Source organism: Cardiocondyla obscurior, linkage group LG06 (genome assembly GCF_019399895.1).
Source record: "Cardiocondyla obscurior isolate alpha-2009 linkage group LG06, Cobs3.1, whole genome shotgun sequence".
NCBI lineage: Eukaryota > Metazoa > Arthropoda > Insecta > Hymenoptera > Formicidae > Cardiocondyla > Cardiocondyla obscurior.
In genome coordinates, this window is record NC_091869.1 from 6,592,904 (window position 1) to 6,620,787 (window position 27,884).

The 27,884-nt window shown below is 38.9% G+C and overlaps 1 protein-coding gene across 10 annotated transcripts in view; it reads left to right on the forward strand.

Annotated features, from left to right (window-relative positions):
- Positions 1 to 27,884, forward strand: part of Rbp6 (RNA-binding protein 6) — a 531,138-nt gene that overhangs the window by 491,372 nt on the left and 11,882 nt on the right. For 9 of the 10 annotated variants that reach the window (XM_070658102.1, XM_070658103.1, XM_070658098.1 and 6 more), the window contains 4 exons: positions 2,381 to 2,463; positions 3,095 to 3,179; positions 9,021 to 9,053; positions 9,807 to 9,890. In XM_070658102.1, the coding sequence (XP_070514203.1) occupies positions 2,381 to 2,463; positions 3,095 to 3,179; positions 9,021 to 9,053; positions 9,807 to 9,890 (285 nt within the window). Of the gene's footprint in view, positions 1 to 2,380; positions 2,464 to 3,094; positions 3,180 to 9,020; positions 9,054 to 9,806; positions 9,891 to 25,572; positions 25,645 to 27,884 lie in introns of all 10 variants that reach the window. The other variant, XM_070658097.1, reaches the window with a different exon arrangement.

Here is a 27,884-nt window from a genome sequence, read left to right on the forward strand (position 1 = left end):
GCGATGCAAGTTTTTCAAATGCACGCGTAATCTCGATTTGTTAATTAAATATATCGGTTTCTTTTTCTTGTAATGTGGTTAAAATGATGTATTTTTGCGATACTAGAAAAACACAATTTTTTTTTTCTTTTTTTACGAAATTTAAATAATGATGCATTTCATTTGAATACATTTGAGCGACTATTCACGTCGTGAATAATTTTTTTATCACAATTTCGCGATTTTTAAGAAATTACAAGATTTGCATTCTCGTAAGAACACGTTACGGCTTTGCGACGGAGACCGCGATAGTAATTTCACAATGTTAAGGGACTTATAGATCACTTAAAAAGTTCTTAAAAGCTGAAAAGATGGCCCGCAAGAACGGGATAAAGGATATCTTTAAGAGTTTTTTTTTTTTTTTTATTGAAATAAGCGCATCTATCGGTCGGTCAGCTGAGCACGCATTTTTTCCCTTGTCTCGTTCAATCTCTCGCAAGACAAATCGACGTCGTGCTTTTTTTTTTTGCATGTCGGCCACAGCGTGAAAATCGAGCAGAGTGGCTATGATCACCTACCCAAGACCGGATAAATTTCCTTATGAAAATTCGGTCGAGAAAGGATCGTCTCACCGCAATTTATTGAACCTCGCGCAAATCGCTGACCGTGCTAGTACATTCATTCTATTCCTCTCATTTTTTTTCTTTTTTTTTCTTCAACGCTTTAAAAAACAGCCCGTGGAGGTGGCTAGAACGTTCTATTTTCAAAACAATTAAAATACAATATTTAATTGGGCGAAAAACATTTTGACAGTATTTACCGTGGCGTTGTATTAAAAAATTAATGTCAGTCCGCGAGGTAGATTATAACCCTTTACCTTCGTCTGAAGGGAGATTATTTAATACTCCGCGCGTCCTTGAAAAGACGAGCACTATCGAGGAATGTCAACGGTAGTCCGTGGCCGCACTACGCGGGAAGAGAATCATCAAAGTAATGGGAGGAGGGGAGGCTAGGGTAGGGTAGTTAAATGTTACCGGTGTCAGGACATGGCCTTTGTGTTAGGGGAGTGCTTGGGCTTCGTGGAGTTAGCTAGACTGGCAGAGTACTATAAATTACATAAATGAAGTAAGCCCCTTCCGCGCTCAAACGGACGTCTTGCCAAGTTTATAACTTAATCACTCGTGCTATACCAGCAGCAAGAGGAGAAGCTTAGGTGGATGAGAGGATGCGAGACGGAACGAAACGGTTGAGATGAGAATGAATATACCGTAGACGGATGGCGTAGAAGATGTAAGAGAAAAAGAATCCGGCGGAGAACAAGCCGAACGATTAATGGTGTCAGCGTTGAATAATTGAATGTGTCACGCACATATTGCCCCGGCGTTAGCGAGTTTTCTTGTCGAGATAATGGCCCCCGGCGTGGCCGTTTTATTTGGCAATTAAGCGAGCGGTGTCTATCGCGAACTTACATTATTTCTTTTGACTTTTACTCGATCGTTCGAGCAACCTAATTTAATCCCCTGACTGAAACAAGCAGTCAACGTTTTAAATTTTCCGGACGTACCTTTATTATTTTATTATGAGACATGTAATGTAAAATATTTCTTTCCGTTACGTTTTATCTTTATTGTTACTTTTTTTTATTTTTTTAGATTTATTAGAGTTTTTGAAATAAGTCTGACAGTTTTATTATGAACGCTTGAACGTTTTTATTCGCCGAGATATCAATTTTGATAATATTAATACAGATTAATTACACGGAAATTGATAATCTCGGCAGTTTTTGCTGTACCGCGTTTTCACGCTACTTCCTCGCGAAGCCGGGCTAGAATCGCGGATTGCCAGCTTACATTCCTCCCGGATGACCACCGGATGCATTTAATTACGGGTCACCTAACGCAGCTTCGGCAACTGCTTCGGTACGGAAGCACTAAATCCCGGTTATCTTAAGCAACATCGCGCGCTAGATTCGTATAACTCGCGCGCTCGCCGGATATCTCGGGGCTGAGTTACTGGCTACGAGAGAGAAACGCCGGCGCGTGGAAAGGGCGAGATTAAAATCGCCCGGAGAGCAATGCAAAGTTTTTAATAACCCTTGATGCTTGATTAAGTTACGGCTCTCTTCTCCGGCTCGCTGTCTTTCCTTCCTCGCGCTGTTCGTCTTCACCTGAAATAAATTTCGCGGAGATTCCGCTTACAGACCGCGTTTTCGGGCGGGCACGAGGGACGAGGACGAGACTCGTTTACTCCGTCAGCTAAATTAATGGAAATCCGAGATGGTCTCCTACTTTCGCGAATACGCGGCAAAATCGCGTCCCTGCTATTACCTGTTACTAAAACGATTATTATAAAATTAATTAAAATTTAACAATCTTTCATATGTTTTTTTTTCTTTTTCCAGGTTTCGGATTCGTTACGTTTCAAAGCGAGGATGTTGTCGACAAAGTCTGCGAGATTCACTTCCACGAAATCAACAACAAAATGGTGAGTAACCGGCTTGTAAAATCTAGTAGAACGAACCTTCTGCTCCCTAAAGGGACGTTCTTCCTTAACTTTATATGTATAACCTCGGAGGTCGCGTCAAAAGGTATTTACCTTCTGCTCCCTGTCCGCAATGTCGAGCAGAATTAATTTTTTATATAATCGAGAAGACATCAGGTCTACCTCTTGTTATTTATATTTGAAACGCATGTGGAATGCAAAAGAAATCCATAGGCGGAAAAATCTTAACGCGATCTCGTTATCGATAATCCCGAAGCTCGCCGCAATAATCCAGCAGTATTGCCTTTTAACTCTCACTCCCTACAGACAGTTACTTCCTTACGAGATTTTTAGCCAAAGGAAAAAAAATTTTAGTATTTTAGCTACCTGACGATAACGGAAAGAGTAAGCAATAGTAATAATGTTGCTAATTTCTTTTAACGTTTTACCAAGGATGCTTCGTTATCGGTGTTCCTAACGACGTTACGATCAACGATTCAACTAAAGATAGCTATAATAAAATACGCCTGAACCCCCGTTCCCAGCTTCGTCAGCTTTTTCCTGACTTCGCTGACAATCGGTCGCCTCTCTCACCCGTCTCCCCTCTCTTTATCTGCTCTATCTAAAATTTAAGGTCGAATGCAAGAAGGCACAGCCAAAGGAAGTGATGCTCCCAGCGAATCTGGCGAAGACGCGGGCGGCCAGCAGAGGCGCATACGGTGAGTTGGTGATGGTCGCGACACCCACCCCCACCACCTATCGATACGCGCCGTATCCCTTGCCGACGGCGGCCGCGGCCGCTGCACATGCAGCTGCGGCGGCCACCGCCGGGCCTCCACACCATCACCTGCTGGCTCCGATAGTCGCTACCGCCGCCCCGAGCGCGGCCGCTACCTATCAGTACGCGGCCGGTGCGGCCGCGCCGACAGCCGCCGCGGCCGCCAACACCGCGGCCGCAGTCTACGACGTGAAACGCGCGATCGCGGCGGCGGCCGCGGCCGCGGCCGCCGCGTCTTATCGGCCGCATCCGGTCGCGGCCGCGTCTCGCGCCGCCGCCCTCACTTACTCCATGAGCGATCTGCTCGGCGTCCAGGGCCTCGACATGGGCACCGTCTACCACCCAATACCCACGATCGGCCTATGACCCACGATACTGACACCCCTCTCGCGGCCGCAATAACTGCGCGGGGTGTGTCGTCGCTTACGTCCGATTGTCGTTTACGTTCGATTCAACCTCGGTCCTTTCTTAATTCCTTATACGTTATTCGTCTCGGCGCGAAAATTATTACAGACCTTGTTGTAGTTTGAGAACAAACGCGATACTTTACTTCAGTCTTGTTCAAAGATACATTTTGATACGTGCCAATTGTTATTTCAGGTAGTTCGAGTTAGATTGCATAAATTATAAGGTTTAAAGCTCAGTAGTTTGGATACTTCGTGTAAAATAATATATATATTTTATTGAATGTATTTAAAAGTTAATTGAGACCAAAGAAGTATTCTTTATGATCTTTATTTTTGATCGATTGTAAGATTAAAAAAAAAAAAAAGGAAAAAGAAAAAAAAAAGATCTTGCTGAGGAGAGGGTTGGTCCCTCATAATAAATGAATTATTTTCTAAACGAAATATTATATTAGATTGAAACAGCACTCGACACATTCCTTCGATTGAGACTGTCCTAGCTTACGTTTCCAAGTGAATAGTCAACGAAGAAAAATCGAAAGTATTAATTACTTAATATATTATATCAATCAGCAATTAAATAACCGGGCGTGATAAATATCCATTTCAAAAAGTGCAATACCGTAGATGTAGGAAGACTATTTCTTGTTCATCGGTTCGAAATACATATCGAGAACGCGATATTTCCGCGAAACTGTTCGCGGTTGGCAATGTTCGGCGAAACTGTGATCGTAGAAGCGAAAGAGAGCGCGTAGCGAGTTGCAGATTTAATCGATGTAGAGATTACCTATGGGGCCTCATTTTCTCGTAGTAAAAAAAAAAAAAAAGTAGACACGTAGTAAGCAAAGAGACAAACGTATCGCAAAAGACTGGTAGTTATTTCGTAGATAATTAGTAACACAGATTAGTAGGACAATAAACAAAGTGTTCAAACGTAGTGAAAAAAAATGGACCGAAATGATCTAATGTTGCTCAACAATAAGTCGCCGTCGCGTCGAACGTATCTCCTTCCAGGATTGTCTTTTGATTTACAAGTTCGTAATTCTCAGCGATAAATATATTTAATAAATAAATTTTCAAAGTTACGCTTTATTAGAAAAAGAAAAAAAAAACAAAACGTTAAGTTATAATTCGAGTTATAGCTTAGTGAAATTACTAAAACGCATATTTTGAAAATAAATATACGTAATTTTATAAAAACATCTTCTTTTATGTCGATGAAGATGAGCAAAGTAAGCGGTAATTGTACAAATCGTGTCTAACTAAATCACAATCATCTACCGACGTCGAATAATTAAGTTTTCATCACACTTGCCGTTAAAAGCACTTCAATTAAAATGCCGTAGAAATTAACGCCGACATCGAGCCTTCAAGCAAAGGTGGGATGGGAGAAGGAAATTGAAAGACAAGGTGAACGGCAATTTTCAGGTCACCCCGATGGGGTGGCAAAGCGACAATTCCTCGATGGAGATCGTACGTTCGCCGTTCGGCAGCTGTCAATTCGTTGGTAGTCTAGTTGAAATTTTAACGTTGCGAACAAAGCTCTAGCGTAGAAATTGTCGTCTGCGAAGTTACGCGACAACACCGTGATATAATTTAAAAAAGAAAAAAAAAAGCCGCGAAGGAGTATATGTATGAGAAAACGGTCGCGTTTCGTGGCGTATTTTCGAACGTCTTCACAAACGTCGATATATTTTTTCGAGAAGATTGCTCGGTTCAAACAACGAACGCGCACTTGGTCGTGACATAATTACAAATAGTTCATCAGAAAATTGAAAGGGAAAAAGTACACCATCCTTTCCTTCCCCTTTCCTCAAACAGTGGTTCGCTGCGTGTACGCGAGCGATAATTGAAGAAAATCAATTAGCGGCACATACCGACGCAAATTGTCGGCGATGCGGCGTGAGGGCGGTTAGCGCGACGGGAGCCCGCAGGAAATGGTTGGCGACACGTGCATTTCTCATTTGTCGCGTTTTCCGGAATATTTTTCGCAAGTGACTTCATGAAATTTCATAATGTCGAAGCAAGAAAGAAAACCCAATGTTCAGGACGATATAAAGATACTTGAAAGGAAAAAGAAAAAGAAAAAAAGAAAAAAAAACACGAGCCCGACACTATTTATATGTATATAAATGGATATATAAATCTATATACATATACGTATATACGTATAATATATTTATATTCTAAACTTGGAGTGTCCGAAAACAAACGACACACATTTTGGCATCGAGAATCAAATCGGAGGAAAAAAAAATTAATAACTTTTTTTTTTTTTTAATGACTATAAGGTAAAACCGACGAAAGCTCGAGTTTGAAATCGACGCGAGTAAAAAATTATTCTGGATCCGAATTATTATTTTACATCGGTAGTCAAAACGCTGCGGCGGTGTTCCGACAGTTGTACCGACAGTTTTCGGACACTCCGTACTAATAAGTACCTAATAATCCATTATAGATTACGCCAGATAATATATACGTTATATTGTTTTGTATCTTACTTATATTTGGTAACGCCATAGCATTTGATATTAATATCGATATATATATTTTGTGAGAGCCGCATTACACCTTATAGTTTTTTGTAATAGATCAAACAGATATACTTACATATCGGAGTCTATATATCTATCTATCTCTACATATCTAGGTAACTAGGTAAAACTTTTTTTTTTGTGGTTGTTATCAGATCTTAGACATTATTGAGACTCTAGGCGCTCTATAGGTTCGATTAGTTAGAGCGAATCAGTTTTGAACGAATTAATATACTATGTACACGTTCCTACCGTTGAGATTTCTAGATGGACTAGCTTTTGGGAAGTCACTATGATATCGTTAGCTTAGATTATATACTTTAGGCGGCCGTCTTCGCGGAAGAAAATTCGCGCTGCTCGCTTTTCCGATCGTTGAAGAGTTGTTTCGCGGCGCGGGCGAAATTTCACCGCCAGTCGTTAACATTCCCCGTTCACATTTGCTTCCGCGAAATTATCCGCGGGAGAGAAGCGAGATAAAGCGCGGCGCTCCGCGTCTTCCGCGAAGAATACGCATTTACCAGCGGCTTCAAAGAGATCTATTATTATATTGTACCTATTACTTAACGAGCTACGTTACATAGTTACATTTATATTACGTTACACGTAATATTATACCTCTCTATATAGGATACATGCTAAAATATATATCGTGCGTATACCTTACACACCTGATGCCTCGGCTCCCGTATATCCCACTCATATACTACTTGTTACATAGTATTTAACTCTTTTTAAGCCGCCTAGCACCATTTATCTTGATAATAATTGCGTGAAACGTGTGTCCTAGAAAGTATATATATACTTAGCCAGAGAGGCGCAACGCCGTCAGTTTCGTAAGTAGACTAGACCTTGAAGGGTGGCGGTTTCGTTGGCCTTTGCGGCCGGGCCGAATTTTCGGGTTACACGGGAACGTAGAGTATCCGACGGTGTCTCGCATCATTTATAAGGGGGACGCGGGAACGATTCAACGAAATGCATCCCCGATACACGGCCTCGCGAGCGTCTACCTTCGCCGAGGTGGGACACGTGCGTCGAAGGGAAAACCATAAAATTCTAGCGAGAGTAGTTAATGAATTCCACGTTGCCGAAGCCGTCGATGTGACGTAAACGTTAATCGACTGGCAACTCGATCGTAAACTCGAGCTGAGACAGGCTTTATACGCTTCTCAGAAACTGCGAGAGAACTATTAATGTTAATACGTCGTATATAAACGTCTGCTCTACGTGAGATCGATATGTTGCATCTGAGAAAGTACAGGCTGTATACGTAGACGCCACATAGAAAGCACGCGCGTAATTCGCGCAAGAATATACATACCGTCGAGATCTATCCACATGTTTCGATGAGATGACAAAAAGGGTACATTCGTATTACGATACCGACGATATTCTATCGAGATAAAATGCGAGATAGTGCTCGACGTATGTGCAGATCTTGTTGTAGCTCAGAAGAGTTTAGAAAAAAAAAAAAAAAAAATTAAAACAGAGAAAAAAAAGTGCAAAACAATAGTATAAAAAAAAAAAAAAATACCATTGAGCGCTTGACGTAATCAAAACCAGCCCGGTAGAGAGACTTTAGGTACGGAATTACTAATACTATTAATATGTATCAGTGTATTTTAATGGCTAGAATAAACGCTCTTATATACTTTTTTCCATCTGCGTAATATTGTGAGAGCAACGTCGATATGGATTACTAGTATAGTGAGTCTAGTAGTGTAGTATTATTGTGGTCGGTGTTTTTTTTCAATATTGTATCGTCAATATAAATGTGGTAGTGGTGCCGGTATTATGCCACGCACACACGTGAGAAAAAATCAAAAGAGCACGCCATACGCGTGCATTAATCCGATCGTTCCCGCAGATCTGGCTGAAGTTTGCGGAAAGCTATTCGCGTGGTGGCATATTACCGACCCTTAGTCAATATCTAATAAGCTATATAGAGAGCCTAGCAAATATTACTTAACGGTAAATAATTGATCGATACCTTTGGAGGCTAAAATAACCATAGTTTATAGGAGGGTTTATTTTGTCGTAGAATTGGAAACACCTCGGCCGCGCGTAGTTACTTAGTACCTTGTCACACAGTTTAGAAAATGCGCTACATAGTCGATGCGATATACATATATACATAGTCAGAATCTTAGTTGTGTGGTCTTTTGGATTAGTATCGAATTATGAAATTTCATGGATGCCTTGATCTTTCTATCATTATGATTTTTTTTTTCTTTCTCTTAAATTAATTTTTTCTTTCTCTATCTTTCTTTATATTTTCTTCTTTCTCTCTCTCTCTATTTCTATTTCTATCTCTTTCTCTCTCTTTATTTTATTATTTTTTTTTTTTTCATACTTTTTGATTAACCTAGAAAGCTTCAAATCCTCTCTTAACTTTCTCTCTTTCGTTCTCTTTTATCGTTTGGACCTAGTCATCCGTTACACTTAAATCCCGAAGAATTTCTGCAACGCTTCGCTTCATATTTAACTTATCTCCGTGTACATATTCTTAAATGTTTACGCCTACTTTCGCCTGCTCGAAGAAATATATTGGTCTCGCGGCACGTAAAACTTCGCGGAAAATAATTGACACGTGGAAACTTCACTCCCGACACGTAATTTATTTCGCGAGTCGTGAGCTCTCGAGCGATCAATATCTTTCTTCGTACGTAGTTGCAGAAATTTTGATGAAGATTTGAAGTCGTTGCACTAACAAACGAGCAATAAAAAAAAAAAAAATTCTCGCACAAAAAAAAAAGAAAGTTGATAAAAATAATCATTAAAAAAATATTCAAGATATATCGGCCTGACTTGGAATTACGTTTTAATCGAGTTTGTTTTTCCTTATAGATTTTATGTGGTCTCTGGGAGCATTACCTGATGGTGAGTACGTTAAATATGAACTAACTGAAAATATCGATATCCACTGATGACCTTTATTATAGACGTAACTAAAGTAGTAACGACGCCATATGGTGCCGACAGCCTTGATGCATAATTGGCTATTTCACGTCTGTTTGCTTTAACATACGTTCTCCCTATTACACATCTTTCAATTGCCTGATGCGAATCGTATGTAAATATTAGAATTTACCGGATTAGTTACTAACCTCTCATTAGCTTTTGCATTAATGGAAATTTAATCTAATTAGTAGAATAGATGCGGCTATAACTGGCGGATATAACTCAATAGATTTAATCCGGCAATTAACAGAGTAAATAAACTTAATTATTTTCGGTATTTTCAACTGATTATTATTATCATCGATTCATTGAAATAATTTGTGAAAATATTAAAAAAGTTTCTCAATAGTTCCAGCTCTTTAATAACTCGGTAATCCTGCTGCAAAGTTATTCCTATAAAAATAAGATAACACGAGATCTTTCAACTAACTTTTTATTACAATATTAAATTAAATGCAGATATTCTTTCATATATTTTTTTTCTTTATATATATTTTTTCTTATTACTTATTTGCACTTTTTAGCGAGTAATAAATTTCGATTTTTTTCTAAAATATCCGTTTATAAAAGTGTGAGTTTAATCGCGTTGCTGCGAATGGTCGCGGAAAAGCAAAAAAGACCGGCGCACGGAAGTAAGGAGGAAAGTAACAGAAATTTTCGTTGTGTTCGCAGGTTTCCCAGCGGCAGCGTACGCGGCATACGCGGCGGGCCGCGGCTATTCTGGGTACCCTAGTTTCGGATTACACTACCCGACAGGTAACCACCTTAGCCTTAACCACCTTAACCACCACAATGCGGCCCACATCGCGCCCCTGAACTTGAACTTGAACCTCATACAGGCGCAGCCCGCGCCCCATCATAACCCGCCCACCCCTACACCGCTCTTTTATCATCCCAATCTGGACCTCTACAACGCCATGCCTCTGTGAACTAACTCATTAATTAACATTACTGTATGATAACGAGCTGAGTGCGCACTCTAACCCATTGCTATGCGCTAACTGACTGTCGCTGTTCGCTTGGTCCATCCGATCCCATCGCGACGAGAGAGCGTGCCGCGACGTGATAATCACGAGAGACAGCCCCTACGTTTTCGAGGGGGCGATATCCGGGCAGTTCGAGAGCGCGGCGATTCTCGAGGCCCTCCTCGAGGATATCCCTCGCCGAGACTCGCGAGCCAAACTTTTCGCGTGGGGACGAAAATTATCCGAGACGGTTCTCGAATCGAACGATATCCGGTACGCAAGCAGGTCCCGCCAAACGCGTTGATATTTGTATTATAAAAGTAACGAGAATGGACGACTCTTTAAAATGAGAATAACTCCTCTTTAAAGCAGGCAGAGTTTCGATTGTAAAGTTTTTCGCTGCTTTATAGCGCGAGAGTAAAAAAGAGAGAGAGAAATATGTATAAAGAGAGAGAGTTACGATAGGATGGAGAAAAGTGCTGCGGCACGAAAAATTTCGCCCAGAGAGAGAGTTACAGAGGATATTTAAGGATAAATTATTAATATCTAACAGTGTCAGCTCGACCGCGCGCGATGTGACGGCTTGCCCGGCTGTGATATTGATTTACTTCTCCATGAAAGTTTGTACTTTATTCGGTACTTGTCGCGACGTTATTAATTTCAGTTTATTATTACGATTTATTATTTATTTCCAACAACACCGATCGACAACGGAAATTCTACGAATCAATCACGTTGTTACATCGAAGTTAACCCATCACGTTAAGGCTTTAAAATAAAAAAAAAAATATTAAAAAAAAAAAGAAATTTGCTAGTATCAATATATAATTTGAGTAACGTTTTATTCTGCTTTACATCCGTATGCAGATCAACTGGACGTGCGACAGATTTTGCGACGATTACTTTATTACTTCTCCAGTATATTTCGAAATAATAGTTTTTAAAGGAACAATGGATTCCAAAGGATATAAATAATCTATTCTCTTTTCTCGTTCTGCGGTGGACTATAAATCACCGAGTGTTTGCGAAAAAGTGTGTTGCGCTACCCTGGACTCGGAATTTATTGAGCTGTTATAGCTACGATGCACTATTGATTCTGCCTTGCTGCGGTTATCATTTTTAAAGAATTCAAAATCTCAAAATATCGCTGTACATATATACGTGTGTGTACATACACATGTACATATGTACAAACGCGGCCTATACATGTGCAGATAGAAAAAAAAAGAAGAAAAAAAAGAAAAAAAATGCGCACAGGTTACGCCGAACGCAAAATGCCTTATGGAAGTATTCGAACGATTTTATTCGATTTAATATAGGTATTATCGTTTGAATACTTTGGTAAGCCACTATATGTGAAATCAATCATTCCTTTCAATAACGAAAATCCCAATAGCAATCTCAATAAAAGCAAATATCCAATCAATGTCCGAATTCGTCAGTAAATACCACTAAATATTGAAATGGCCGATAAAAGTTATCAGTGAATACTTTTACTTTTAAACCGTTTATTAGTCAAAACTGCGTGCGAAGGGGCGGGAGGGAGGGAGGGAAAGGTGGTTGGCCGTGAAGCAAAACTAATATTATATATTTTGCAAATATACGTGGATATTTTGAAAATCGATAACGTCACCGAAATTGAGTTCAAGCCCATTCAAAGCCGTTTGGCTCGGTCAGCGGATCGTGAAATCGATCGGGATGTAAAATGTGTGTAGAGCCCGGGTAAAATGTCATTGTTGATATCTGGCGAAGGTAATAAGTACGTATCGATTGACAATGATACGCGGGGGACCGCATCGCGATCCACTTTGGCACACGCGCACATGCTTAGCCATATAAAACGCAGAGCGTACAGATATTGGCATATACTGCAGCGGTTAATAGGGTACCTACGGAAAATGAGCGCGTCTATCTTTCGACATTGATCTGTTGAAATCGGAGTGGCTAAAACCTGCGGGTAAACTATTTTTCCTTTTTTTTTCTTTCTTTTTTTTTTTTTTTTAATCGAGCTCTTTTCACAGTTCGTATTCGCAAAATGAAAATCACAAACCTCACTAGAATATTTCCGAAAGGAACCTATATCTTTTTCGTTTTCTTTTTTCTTTTTATTATTTTTTTTTATTTATTGCAATCCGATATCGCGAACGCACATGTTTATAGCGTTCAATGACGAAAATTGAAAGACAGCAAATCGTTAGTTTGTTTTTGCGTAAATTATGGAACTTATCCATCTATTTTGATTTGCCTCCGCAAACTTTTCCTCAAAAAATATTAAACTGTTATCTTTATTACATCATATTTGTATTACTTTTACGGATATATTTATTTGTTATTACTTCGTAAATTTTATTATTTGATTTTGTTATATGTTATATAAAATTTGCAACGAGGCAGCAGCACAAATATATTGAATGTAACAAATATGCGTTTAATAATACTGGAACTTTGTTGCGCAACCGAACTAGAATTAAAACGAAAAATCCAGCGTGTAAAACTATATAAAAATCTATAATGCTTTTCAAAATAGTAATTAAAAAAACATTTTATTTCCTACATTTTTTTTCCTCACTTTTTAGTTTGTTAATTTATGCTAAAAATGGCTCTTCTTAAAAATAGCTTTACCAACAATTACGTCTTAAGGTAAATTTTATTAAAAAATTATTTTAAATATTTCTTTATCGTTTTTACATTTATCAGGTCACGTCGCATATTTTATCCACTCTTTTACATTATATCTGCTTGCCTTTCTCATTTTTTTTTTTTTTTTTTTTTTTTTTGCCTGGTAAATGTACACACGTTTTGTTCCACGTGTTCCGCGAAAAGCGATTGAGATCAAAATTACACACCCTTCCATCCTACGTAATTTTAACCCTTGCACGCGGCTTGCCGTTCCTCCATGTCAAGCATGTAAAGCAGTAATAACGCGTCACGTCATTAGCGTCAGACAAACTGCGACCGAGTGGCCCCATCGCGATCGAGATTAATTAGCACTGAAGATACTATCGTTTAATGACTCATATTCATCGCGGAGAATCTCTATTTAAAAAGGCGGCGTAGAGAATTCATTCTTGCCCGATTGTTGCCGCTTTTCCGCGATGCTGATTAATTCTTTCGTTTGGCTTCGTGCCGCGTGAGTCGGAAATATCAGCTCACTTTTAACTTTTGTATTTTAATCACTATTACTTTTCCGTGTTATACAATATACTTTCCCCGAAAACGCTTTACGATTATTCGCCGCGTAAAGATTATTAATCGCAGAGACTTAAAGGAACGAGAGGAGCTTCAAGTGCCATGTAAGATGCATACATTAATAGTTGGTTGCCGAAAATTATTAAATATAAAATTGTTTTCTTTGACGTAGAAGAAACGAGAGTAAATAACGCGCTTAAAGCACGTGCTTTGTATTGTCTAGTGCTTAAAAAAAAAAAAAAAAAACAGTGCGAAATGCGATCTCTATTTTCTCGAGCGATTAAAATCCAGATGACTAAGTATATCGATTTTTAGAACGACACATGGGTGGGAAGAAAACTCATAAATAATATATAATGTTTTTCGGACATTGGCCTATCCCCCAAAAAAGTTTGTGCTCCCTTGTTTATTTTTTTCTTTTTTTTTTTTTTTTTTTTTTTTCTTTTTTTTCTACTATCCACTTTCTCGATCCGATCTTCGTTTCCCTCCAGGGATGTGTTCGACGCTCCCAACAAAATCGTTTCCAATTTTCCTCAACACCCGCTACTTAATGCATTTGAATAACTTTTCGGGATCACCCCCGTAGCTACCTTTCCACCTTTTTCCCGATCTTCCCGGCTTGTGTATCTTATTGCGTACAGTTCACGAGGCATGGTGGTAGAAGGAAAAGTGGATATCATCCGCGATGATTGATTGCCATAAAGTAGAACCTCCTCGCCACCCCCTTCCCACACCCCCATCCTCCCCCCCAAGTCCGCCTCCTTCAATGTATTCCCAATGTCCGAAAAACATTCGTCGGTTAAGTCACCCTCTTTGCAAACTCGAAGGGGGCGAGATCTTTTACACGGGAACGAATCCAATGTGGGATAGGAAAATATTTCTGGGTAGAGGGTGGCGACGTATACTCGGAATATATTCGTTCCGTGGAGAACTTTTTTACGGAAAACCTTCTACTCGAACGTTCCCGTACTACAAAATATTCCGCCGCTTTCGAGCGAAGTCAAACGGCGCCTGTGATTTAACGATCGTCGCCAGATATTCACCTTCGTGTCACGAAACGAAAGCGCCGAATGAGATCATTTCGCGGCTGTGAACTGAATTTGAATTGTTTCGCGTATTTCGCGCATTGACAAATAAAAATATATCCCTCTCGCAATTCATGAAGGGGCAGACGTGCGAGTGGGGTTCTTAAACAAGTCGAATTATTTTCCCGAACGTTATTTCGTATCATGAGACGTCGGAATCGCGGTCATTTTCACAAAGTCTTGACGAAAATATTTATTTTACACCGTGTAAAAAATTAATGTTCTGTCTATTTTAGTATCTTGACATTTAAAATTTGATCGGTGCAGCTCGCGTTTAATTCGAAATACATAACTGCAGGAGAATGGTATAAATACATATTTCAGAGAAACGCATCGCATGAATGAATAGTATATCAACGTTTAATGATGCTTATAGACACGCGATATTGTGTGGCATTGTTGTAATCAATAACTAAATTCCGAATGTGGTTACGCCAAAATTACGAGCAAATTGTCACAAATCTGATCCCCCCTCGTTTCCCTTCGAGTTGTATTTTTCGATTCAAGATGGATGAGATGTTTAGTGCGTCAGCACAACATTATGCGGCAAGCTCGCTCTAGTTACGTTGCAAGTTTCCGCGCAACGAGATAATCTATTTGTTAAACATTGACGTAAAATCAACGGGTTTCAATTGCGCTTAAATCGACGGAAATGCACGTCGGTTTGCACGTTAATTATTTATAGAAAATTCGATTTTAACGTCGATGGTGATATTAAAACAAAGCAGACGTTTGATCCTCAAATACACTAACGAAACAAAGAGAGGAGCGCTAAATAGGTGCAAAACGGAGAAAATGAAAGGTGTACCGACCTGTCGCTTTTGTGACGCGCGTTAATAACTGCTCCAGTCGGCTAGATTTCCGGTCGCGAAGCCGAGTAGTAAGAGACCGAATCCTTTTAGCCCCGTATGACCGCCTTTCTTACGAGAAAATAACAAGCTGCTACGTCTCCATATTTTTCTCGAGATAACGCCGCTTGAGTAGGCAGCGTAACGACGACGGAGACAAGAACGACGACGATTTCCTTTTAGAATGCAAACGCAATAACGAGCTTCTTCTCTTCCACGCCAGAAAGAGAAAAGGGGGGGCGAGGGGTAGTCCACGACGCCTCATTGGACATCAGTCGGTTTTTCCGAGGAGCGCGAAAGGGATATTTCTTTTCTTTTCGCCGGCTTACCGCTTGCCGTGCACGGACTTCGCAAATACATCGCGCTTCCTTTCTTATCGTCGCTTTTCGCGGCGTATCGATTCGCGCGAGAATCCATTCGGTGCGAGAACTGATTCCGAGTTCATACGAATTTGGCCGGCAAGTCAGAGTCGGGCCCAAATATCGGAGAGGAAAACAGTAGCGTGATCGCGCGAGGAATAAATCTTTTTTGTTCTAATAATTCGTGTCGTTGACAAAAATGTTTCGCTGTTCATATATGTTTATTTCATTTTATTTTATTATTTTTTTTTATTTTTGCGCGATCGGAAAGAAACGGAAAAGAAACGGGAGCTTTACACGCTCGCGATTCGTACGTACACGCGAATCGAAACTCAGCCCTTTCATCGGACAGCCGGGGTGGGAGGGCGGGCAGCTGCGGTGAAGCGGAAGGGTTGTACGCGAAGCGAGAGAGGGTGGAGGGTGGCAGAGGCGCACCGTCGTATTTCACAGTCATTACCGTAACGTGTTACCGTGCGCGCTCGTTGCGCCACGCAATAAATCGTCGGTTACCGTTACTATGGCGGTAAGGGGTTAGAAGGGGTTGCAGGGGGGAGGAGAGATGAACACGAGGGGGGTTATTGTGGAACCTCAACCCGCCACCGTGCTGGTGCGTTTCTGCTAACTGTTCGCAACAGCACGATTGCGACCTCCTTTTCGAGTCCTTGCGCTTGAATCTTCTGAATCTTTTTTTTTCTTTTTTTAACTTTACTCCTAACATGCAATAGTATTTAGTCTTTAAACGTTTTATATAATTACTCGAATGGAAATTGAGCTTAATCTTTATCTAATGACTATTTAATTTATGGTTTATTTCGTGGCTGTTTAGCAAAACTGTCCATCACTGAGCCAAAAATGTAATGCTCAAATCGTCCAAGTACGAGACAATTATTACTGGTTAATAATGAGCTAGAAAAGCTAGATTATCTAAACGTTTTTCCCCGTGTACTAGTATACTACGCGTACTGACCTATTCTTATTTCAGAAGCGTTGTGTTACATAACAAATGCAACGCTTATGACGCGAATAACGATGCTGCGCGGCATCTCTTCGCCGGGTTTCTCTGTGAGATATATTCATCAGTCGTATCTTTCATTTTCTCCGCCAGCGATGCTTGGAAATATCGCGGTACAGAGTTCAGAATGCAAACAACAGCGCGATTGCTCCAATACCTGCGAATTAATACCGCGCGACAAGCTCGATTTGCGCCACTTTCGAGAGCGCGTCATTACGTTTCGTCGCGCTGGTGTGTGTGGCGGATTTTTCTTTTTTTTTTCTGTTTTTTATTTTTACTTTTTTCCTTCTTTTATTTTCGTTTTTGCGCTCCCGGCTTTTGTTTCGTTCCATTGACGACAATGCGCATAACTCCCGTGCTTTCCGCTTTCTCTCTTCCGTCGTTTCCGCATTCGGTCTTTGTTCGACGCGAACGGACGATTCGTTTCTATACGCGGGTTCAAGCCGCGAGTGGAAGCCGCCGGAAATAAAGCGAGACAAACGAGAGAGTGTCAAAGAGGGGAATGATTTGAATTTCGATTATTCCTGCCGCGGTTTTCTCGCGGACGTCCGCGAGAATCGGTTACGGTTTGTCTTAAATCTCTCGCTCGTCGCGGCGGGGATAGAGTCACGGAAATTCCCGGCGGTATTTTACACGTGCAGAAACGTAAGTAAAGCAATAAAACATATAGACGTGCTATATTATCATATTTAAATAGAAATGTATAATCCACATTAATTATAAATATTTATCGATCGCAATTTTCTAATAAGTTACAACGGAGATTTGCAGTCGTTCATTAATTCTTTTAATATTCCCCGTTATCAAGTCGTTGCGCGCCACACTAATACATCTCGCATGAACGGTAATTACAAAAACATCTAACGAAATTTTTTAAAAATGTAATATTGAGTACGCCCGCGATATCGGAACGATATTTTAATTTACTTAATTGTACGTTATTTTAACGTAATTAAAATGTATACTTAAATCGTAAATGTCAAACGCAACAATTTTTTTTTTCAGTGAAATATCCGATATTAATATTAATCTTAATATCGTCGCCTGATTGAAAATAATTCGATGGATCAGAATTGATCTTTCGACTTTTACGCGCAGAGTGCGAATTCTACGTTTACCGGGCAGAGATATATTTCGTTATGGGTCACAGAGCGTGGTTGTGTGTGCGTCTCTCTGTAACAACACACACACACACACACACAGACGCACGCTGTAAACCGTTATACGTATCGTTCGCAGCGCGAGGCTAAGGTAATACGTTATAGCTTAAGGAAAACCTCGACTCCACGCTAAGAATTCCAAATATCCGAAGCTTATATATAACGCGTGCCGTTTCCGGAGATTTACGATATCGCCGTCATGCGAGAGACACATATAGCGTACAACGGCGGCACCTGCTCGCGTCCGGAACGCAAATGCAAACTCACCCTTCCCCTTCGCAATGAGTTGCGTACAAACACATGCGCGCCCCCGTGAGCGCCCGAGACTTCGCCCTGGAAGTGCACTGGGTCACGAAAGTCTCCACGTCCGCAGGACCTTCAAGAAAATGTCGAAATTGACACGAAGTTCTGCGCCTTTCGAGCGCACGCTCCGACAGTAACCAACGACGTTTCCCCGCCGTAGAAACGCGACTCGCGTTCGGAACTGTGCGAAATTTAAAGCGTAACGACACGCAATCGTCGCACCCACATTTCCCGCGAACATCTTTGCCGACAGGCTCCATTTAATTATACATACACATGCGTGCAATTGTTTTATATGCAGATGCATATTTATTGCGTGTGCGAAAGCACTCGTGAACGTTTTATAAGGCGTTCGCGGTGGCTTCGTTAATTTATATGTATACTTTATATATTTGACATTTTCGTTCGCACGTGCCGTTAATTCTCAACGATAGATGCTGGATTTATTTATCGGATCTGTATATTTTCGGAGTGTTTTTCATATAGATTTGCCGAATTAGAATATACATATATCTAACGGACTACTTTCGACTTCTTACAGTTTACCATCGTCTTAACTTTTCTTCGGGCAATGCATATACGTTAGAAATTTATTTTATTACATATCTCGATATATATATTTTTTTTCTTTTTTCTTTTTTTCGAGAGAGTATCTTGTAAATACGCGCAACTGTACAGTCGTTTATTCACATTATACATTATGTACACACGGTATAAATAAAAAGAGTAAACGATATAAATAAATTTTAATATATAAGTTATAAAGTGGATAATATATGCTGAGTGCGAGTGATGTAAATTAATGTTGCTCATACTTGTTGAAACACGAGTCTTGTGAATTATTAATGAAATATTATTAGTTTGTATAACGATGATCAGTCGCCGGTGATAAATATGGAATTGCTGCGATTAATATGATATGCAGCACTATTCGCCAAATTGGTCTTCATTGTTTATTAGAACCCGGGATAATCTCGCAAGCTAGAGATATATTCGCGGTGTATAATAATCATAGTTCGACGAACTATAGCTCATCAAGCCGAAAATTTCAATTGAAAGATGAATATATGTGTGCGGATAATATTCAATTTCGATGCAAATTTTTTTTCACGAGTATCATTCTAATCGACTTGACGCAAGAGCGCGCCGGTATTACGACCGAAAATAATGAGCTCGTGACATTTTCCCACGGAAATATGCTTCAATTTTTCCAACCATTTGATCAAGCGTTATTCTGTGGTCGATTACGTAACTATGGTGCTCATGATATTTATACGAAATGGACAAATTGCTGCGCGGAAAAATATTTTGCGTGGACTGATATAATTTTTTATTTTATTTTATTTTATTTTTTTAAAGATCCATTAGAGATTAATATCCAATTCCATTTATTTTAATTCTGAATTATTTACCCATTTGAAAGCATCGAGCTATTCCGGTAATGAATAGCTCTTGATGAAATCGTCTATAATTTAGTTGCTCGGAATAATCCTTCGCTGTTAACACAAATTTTGTCAGCTCATATACGTCGCGTTGAAGTGAGGTACCATTTCCGTTATCATCGAAAGGTTAATCCGAGAGTGTAACCGTATATATTATGTTATATCTTTACGAAGAAAAAAAAAAAAGAAAAAAAAAAATGAAAAGAAGAAAAAAACATTCCCGCAACGGGCCGTAAACGTTTCTGTTATCTGATAGCACTGTCGAAACTCGAATTTGAATTTTTTTGAAACGGCCTGTTCTCACGTGAATCGCTTGACCGGAAATTAAAAAATGTTCACAGACGCATGGCTGGCAAACTCTGTGGTCCTACGTCAAGCAAAGCGTCGCCTGCCTCTACCCCCATTCCATTAGGTACTGCCAAACACAAGATTCTAAAAAGTAACGACAAATACTACACATATTTACACACCGCGCACGCACGTGTGCGTGTTCGCGTGTACCGACACACGTCGAAATATCTTCGGCAGAAGTATCTCGCGCGAAAAAAGTGCTCGTTTTCCTGTAAAAGCATTCACTCTCAAGCAAACAGGAATGAAGGAACGGCAAGAAAATACATGGGTAAACGCGTAAATACTAAAACAAGGGAAAGAGAGAGAAAATATAGGGCACGTGGAAAAAAAAAGAGAGAAAAAAAAGAGAAGAGAAAATAAAACAGATATGGAAATTGTGCGACGAGATTTAATGGTTTTTCGATGGAAGTCGAGTACTATTCAGTCTTCTCTCTCTTTCTGTCCCGTCACTTTACCTTCTCATTCGTATAGAAATAGACGGATTTCTGTATTCTTCTGTCGTTACTTTGAAAAGCGCCTAAAAATGGAGACAGCACATTCCGAATCTAATGACGCTTAATGGCAAGGCTATTTGTATCACGAAAACAAATTACAATATCGTAAAGTCTTTATTATTTTCTGCAAAATGCAAAAGCGTTCGCCGTCGCAGACGAACGGACACAAATGCATAAGCAGGTGCTTAAGAAAACGGGATGTATTTAAAAAATAACCGATGCATTATTCCTAGAGACAGACACGTCATCGAAATAAGAAACCTATCTCACTGATTCCGAATAAAAATAACAATTAATCCGACAACCGATGTAAGGATATGATATTTCAACTTCGTTAATATAATTATTCTATACATTTTTTTGTCAATATAGACCCACGTTTTTATCAACGTCGTTCTCGAACGCCGTTTAGAGAATTATTGATAATTACTAATGCCAAAGTCAGTGGGAAATTTACGGTAAACGAAGACATAGCCTTGCCATTAGCTGCCAGCAATTGTTATCTACCAGAAACGTAGATATAATTAACGCAGAAATTACACCGAGATGATTCTTGCTCGTTTTATCGTAAAGTATGGGGGAGGGGATATAGCAGCTATAATAAACTCACCCACTAAAAAGACATGTTAATAATAGATCAAGGGAAAAAATATAATCCGAGGTAGATGTTTTAATGCGAAGTTACAATGAATCGTAATGAGAACGCAAGCTAGATATAATGACTATACAATTAACGAGTATTAAAGACCAATGGTCAGTTCTCCATCATGCTTCCCTAGGACACCCCTCCTTCGATTCCTCCCCCTTTTCGCCGATCTATCATTCCTTTCCATCCACTTTAAACTTTAAACGCGTTTCTCTCACGTAGATATTGACCTCACGTAGCAATTCGAGATGTAGCCACGTTCTATGTAATCTTTAAGCTAAACACTTTAATCGAAAACACCTAGCTTAGGACATATATACGTAGATATAACAATATAGACGTTTCTGAGCGCCTCGATTTATGACGCTTTGTTTGAGCGATGCGCGTCAAAGTTGTACGTAATTTTTATTTTTCTTTTCTACTTTTTTATTTTTATTTTTGTTTTTATTTTTTACAATAACCTGTAGTAATTATGTAAAAATCAGAGTGACGTGAAATTTTTACTTGGATGAATAAATATCTCGGCAACAGGAAATTATGTTTTTACCGAAGTAGCTTATCGGAATAAATTTCTGTTCGAGTTCGAGACGAATTGAAAGAAAAAAAAAAAGAAGGGGGGGAGAAACTTGAAGTACACGATTTGCACATTTTATTAATAGTCGCAACGTAGATTTTGTTGACCGCTAAACTATTACAGGGAAAATTAAAATGCATCGCACAAAAGCATCGCGGGCAAGGCGCCGTAGTCGTGGCGCGTGACTATTTCTTAACCAGAAGAAAAAAAAAAGTTACATATTGTGCTAAACGTAGAGTAAGGCATACGTCGAGTTAGGCGAAAGTGAAACGTAAGAAAAGAAAAAAGAAAAAAACATTTTAAAAAAAAGTAAGAGTACCGACCCTCGTAGGAGAGATTAGCATCGAGATAAGCCGCTCAAGGACCGTTGGCCATTTTGCGCTTCTTCGTTATTATTACGCCTTTAAACTCATTCCAGGCCTTTCCGAAGTCCCGCACTTCCGTCCCTTGATAGAGCGTAGGTATCAGGGAAGCCCAGGAAGCAAGGCCGACGCGAACACCAAATGCAATTTAATAGATTTAATATACGCAATGATAACAACCATAATCAGGGGATTTGCGACAAAATCCCTCGTATATTAATTATATTCTCATTACACGTCGCGCATTACAGATTTTCATTTAATTAAAGCAATTTTCTAAACTGCTCCGCACGGAGATGAACTCAAAAAGAAATAACGTACAGCTAAGATTAATTAAGGATATTAAAGATATCTTTGAAAAGAAAGAAAGGGAAAAAAAATGGAAAGAAAGCGGGAGGGAAAAGCAGATTATGCATAATGCACGCGCAAATCGCGGTGACGCGGTACTTTCGCGTACCCGCACGTATACATTTACCTTCATATGTAACGAAGATTAAGAGTAATTAATTACGGCGCGGATTTATTAACGGTAAATAGGAGACGCGAGCAGTGTCGTCGCACTAATTCCTTCGCCTTGCTTTCTCGGTTTCGTTCCTTCCTACCCCCCTCGCTGGCCCGCATCCCTTTGGCATTATTCCACTCTTACCGCAACGTATTATACGTTTGCGAGAGCTGTGATCGAGTTTAAATTTCGTTGTGTATTCTCGAGTTGTCGTTAATGGAAGGCTCTACGATGCCACCCAGCGTGGCTCGCAGAGCGAGAAAACGAGTAAGGTTAAAAGGAGGTATGTACGAAATATATGTTACGATAAGTCTCGCGCGCGCAGAAAAGAAAACGGAGAAGGGCGACGAGCGAATTGTCCGTCCTCGTCCCTAAGACGTTATGGAGAACGCAGATTCACAAAGAGAGCAGCCAGATTTAACGCTCGTTCCCGCGAATTGTCTCGCCGGAAACGTTTTTTGCGAGTAGCCGAAGAGAAAACATAAAATGTTACAGAGGCTTGCATTCGCATGTCGGTTTAGCGCTGAATTTTAATTGCCGTTTAATCTTTAATTTTGTCCGATCTGATATAAACATCGGCTACAACAATATTCAATACCGAAACTGTCAGGGAACATTTTGATAATTCATGAAACTTTTATCCAATGTTGTTTCAAATCAAAAATCGCTTTTTAGAAATAATTTAAATTCGAACTTTATTTCTTTTTGACGTAGTTATATCTGAATTATTTTTATTATTCGTTGTCCGCGGAGTATTGAACGGTTGCGGCCAGGCAATCGCTAAGCGCGTAATGCGAATGTGGATCTGATAACTTTACGAGCGAGACAATTAACGATTAAACCAAACTCAAGAGAAGGTACTTATGTCCTGAGCTTATACATTTGTTAATGACACGATGCTTAAATAATATTATCGATACTTTTATGCGCGGCTATAGTTCGCTCGCGTTAACGTCTTCGTCCTGCGTGAAAAAAAATAAAAAATAAAAAGAATAAAAAATAAATTTTAAAAAAATCTCGCGATGCAAATATATTTTTTTGTATATTTCATAAATTTCACTTTATCGAGCATACATTTCCGCATAAGTGCCCCCCGAAGTTTCCTTTAGATTTTCACAGAACGGCGCGATTAACGTTACCGAGCTATGGTCCGATTGTTGCTATTCGTAAGATTGTTATTAAATGATTATGATCGCGCGTGGATAAAAATAATACTTTACCCGATCCCGAGAATGACTCTCACGATGCCACTTGCACTCACAGAGCAGATAATCTAACGATGCTGAAGCACGTGCCACGCAAGACTACTTGAAGAACTTCGCTGCGAAAGACGCGAAATTAAAAAGTAATTGGAGAATGTTCGAAATATGAGAAAATATACCGTCCAAGATAATATAAACGTTTGTGAGAGCAGTATGGCGCAGTTTCAAGGCCGATTCACTCGCGGGTTATGCTTGGGATTGAATTAAAACGTCAATTAGGGGTTAGGAAATGGGAGAAGTTCAATAAATATCTATTTTGTCTTTAAACATGAAATTTCTAATATGTTCGTTAATCCTTAAGTACCAGAGTGAAAATTACTTTTACGCTTATGTGTAACGCGTGTGTACATCATTTAATATACTATAAGAATTTTTACGATATTCTTTTCCTTGAATTTTTCTATAATTTTTATATTACTGAAAGGTTGTCACGAAAAAAAATAAAAATCTATTTATGGTACTTACGGGATTAAAATTAATTGATATTCGAAGAGCTCGTTTTCATATTATAACCTCACACTTTAATAAATCTGTGAAATATTTAAAAAGAGAAAAAAAAAATTTCTTCTAACAACCCTTAAAATTCGCACGAACGGATATATTTTTTTAAGTTAATGTTAACCGTGTAAGTGAGATTTGTACGATCGAGAAAAAAAATCTCTTCAAGTTTTCTTGCATGCGAAATCGTCTTAATCGACAATCGCCAGTCTTACTTAATGCATAAGATTTCGAACGGTGTAGAATGAATCATGCTTCCGACCGATGCTTCTTTCCTCGGCTTTGCGCGATACACGCGCCTTAAGAGAATAACACACTCGTGAAAGTAATTAATTTAACAGGCGATCGATGAGGGCTCGGACGATTAATTAGATTACCAACGACGAGGCGAGTAAGAAGGTGACGAAAAGAGAAACTTGTAGCCGCGAAAGTTTTATATAAATGTCTCGTGGGTATTCAATAACGTAGCACTTGATGCCCGTCTGAGATCGCTCTGAATCTAAATGACAGAGTGAGTTCACTTACGCACCGCGCGTATACATATTAACACCACCATGTAACGATTCTCTCTGGAGTTCTATTATTATAATGATTAAGCATTATGAATAGTAAATGTCTGTAACGAATAAAAAAGAAAAAAAAAAGAAAAATACTACGCAATGAATACGAAACGTAAGGAATTCTCGATGCCGCTCGTGCCGGAAAAAGGGAAGAGAGTGAAATGCGTTTCTCTTATCGAGAATATTCTGATTTCCCTTCTTGCAGCACGACACGTACGATATGACGTGCTTTAGTTTGAGTCTCTACTATGAGCTAGGTATCACCTCACACAGATCAGTACAACTCGACATGATTTTCGTAAGGGAAAAAGTACGAAGCAGCAAACGGTTATTTGATTACAAGTACGATATAGAGTACGCGATGCTGAATTAAGTGCATTGTTATAACTTCAGGCTATCTTTATGAAAATTTAAAAAGAAATACATAAGTCATTAAATAAGAGAGCAAAAATATTTGTACATGCGGAGAATCTACACATCACTTTTTTTTTTATGTATTTATTAACATAACTTATCGTAATTTGTACATGCATTGAGTACGCTATATTTAATATTTACGATAAATTACGATATACTTTTGAAATTAATTTCGAAACGTTAAATGTTTGAAGTATAGTTTTCTCCGAAGGTGCAAAAAATTAGCCGAAAAAAATTTAATGGGTACGTAGTGACGCGAATAAAATTTAGACTCGCTTATGAGTTTCTCTGATCGCCGAAAGCTTAATCCAGCACTAAATCGTCCAATTGATAGATTATAAAATTATCTTAGCGTGATCGACGGACATTTATATATCATGTAAGATCGGTGATGTCTCTTGTTGGGTAGGAGCGGTCGTGTACCGCGCAGTGGGGCCAAGGGTAGGCCGAGTGTCCGTGAGCCCCAGCGGGGGTTGCACCGGTAAGCTTCAACCCCAAAGTGCCAGGTTGTTCCACCAAGTTCTCGTGTTCTCGCTCGTGTTGACGGTAACCGTAATCCGTAGTACGTAGTACATACCCAGATTCCACGTACACGCTCACGTATTGCACAAACATACATGTACTGCCTACTAGAACACTACGCGACACACATCACACATACCCAATCGAGATAGAATATTACTTTATTTTAAATTGCATCGTCGATAAACTTCAAAATATTTACGTCTAAAATTTATTTGTATTAAAAGATTCGAATAAGTTCGTAATTGCTCTACATTTGAAATTAATACTTTATTAGAAAAAAATAAAATAAAAATTAATTAATTAAAATTAATATTTTTCTAAAATAGATTTCTAATAATTTTATTCATTATTACTTGCTAATAACACGATAATTTCTATCTATCAATTGTTCAAAAGAGCCAATTATTCAAAACTCACATTAACATTTTCTTAATCCGGATTCGAACCAAGCACGCGACAGCAAACGAATATGAATAAAACACGATTTGTTTCAATAAATGCAAACAATATCAGTTTATTGAAATATTTATTCATATTTATTCGTGTTCGCTTGTTTGATTTGAATCCGGCTTTACGTCACTCCATCATTCTCATACATTCAACATTACTTAATTCTGATTCAATACGAGACATCTGCCATTTTTGCTACCTAGTTACTTTAGGTACCCATAGCTCGAGTATTGTCACCGATAGTATTTATTATTGGTTGAATTCTTTTCGTATCTAAATATAAATATTGTATTCTATATCTATTTTTATGGAATGCTTAGGAAACAGAGAGCCGTATGTTAGTTGTGCATCCGTTGTTCGTTGTATCGTCTACGCGATTTGTATTCGTCTCGTCCATCTTTCTCACCACGTGCAGTTTTGGAAACCGATCGATTTACATACGAAATATGTATATTCTTTTTTCTCTTTTTTTTTTTTTTATTTTTCTTTTTCTCGGCGAAAATAGGCTATTATTAAAATATCAGCATTGCCCTACTTTCTTTATGTCAATTTAACGTAGTTTATCCACAAAAATTGGTTTCTAAAAGTTCTCTTTCGAGTTCTATTTGTATGCAATTTTAGGAACTTCGTCAATTTTATTATAATCTCGTAATTGGTGCAAAGTCTAAAACGATTAACAATTTATTAGTTACGTCATTATAGACCTTTTCTATCGTATTAAAATAAATCTGTGTATAGAGGTCGCGTAATATGATGTACGTGTGCATCGTTACGTTAATATTATATTATACTTTCCACTAAATTGTGAATCGGATGATCGACGCTTTCAACGAGCAAGCGATTAAAATGAATTAATATGATCGCCTGATAACTGTTTTATCGTCGCAAAAAAAAAATGACCGCGCTGTGTAACAGTGTAAAAGGTTTATTGCGTCACGATTTAATTAAGGAAATAATTAGTTTCTCAATCGAGTAATATAATTAGGGGAAGGTAAGTATCGAAGAAGCGATATAAGTCGCAGCCTTGTACGTTTGCGCTGCAATAGTAAAAGTTGAATTAGTTTCTTTTTACCTTGAGTTTGATGTACTCTCTTTCCATTTATTATACTACGTATCTACGCTTTCAAATCTGCTTTAAAGCCTCTTCATAGCTATTTAACATGCCAGAAAGTTGATCTACGTAACCTTATTCGCTTCTTCGATAACTCTCCGCCGCGAAACAATTTCGATGATGACGGAAACAAAATTATTATCTCTCGGTGAAGTATTTCTCGAGACAAATTTCCACGTCCGGATTATTATTCGGCCGCAAAAAAAAAGAAAAAAGAAGAAAAGAAAAAAATTAACATGTTATTCGCCTTAATCGATAATTAGTTAATTGTATGGCTGCTCGTATCTTTCAAAAAGTTTCATAATATCCAAATCAGAATCATAAATATGTATCGATGCTATTTCCAGAAATGTGTGTCAAGTTATTCAATGGAATATTGATAGAGTTATTCGATAGATATAATATTGTGCTGCACTGCATATATTTCTCGGGTATCCGGTATAACGAATTCGGAGAATTGCAATTCTATGTTTCAAAAATAAAAGTGCACATGTCGTCGGAGCCGTTAGAGAAGCCTGAATACTGAAAATCGTATGGCAAATACTACAAAAAAATTGACAGCACATGACAGAGCTCTCGTAATTACCGCATGAATGCGTGTCGAGATAATCTCTGGTCGATCAGGGGCCTCTCGA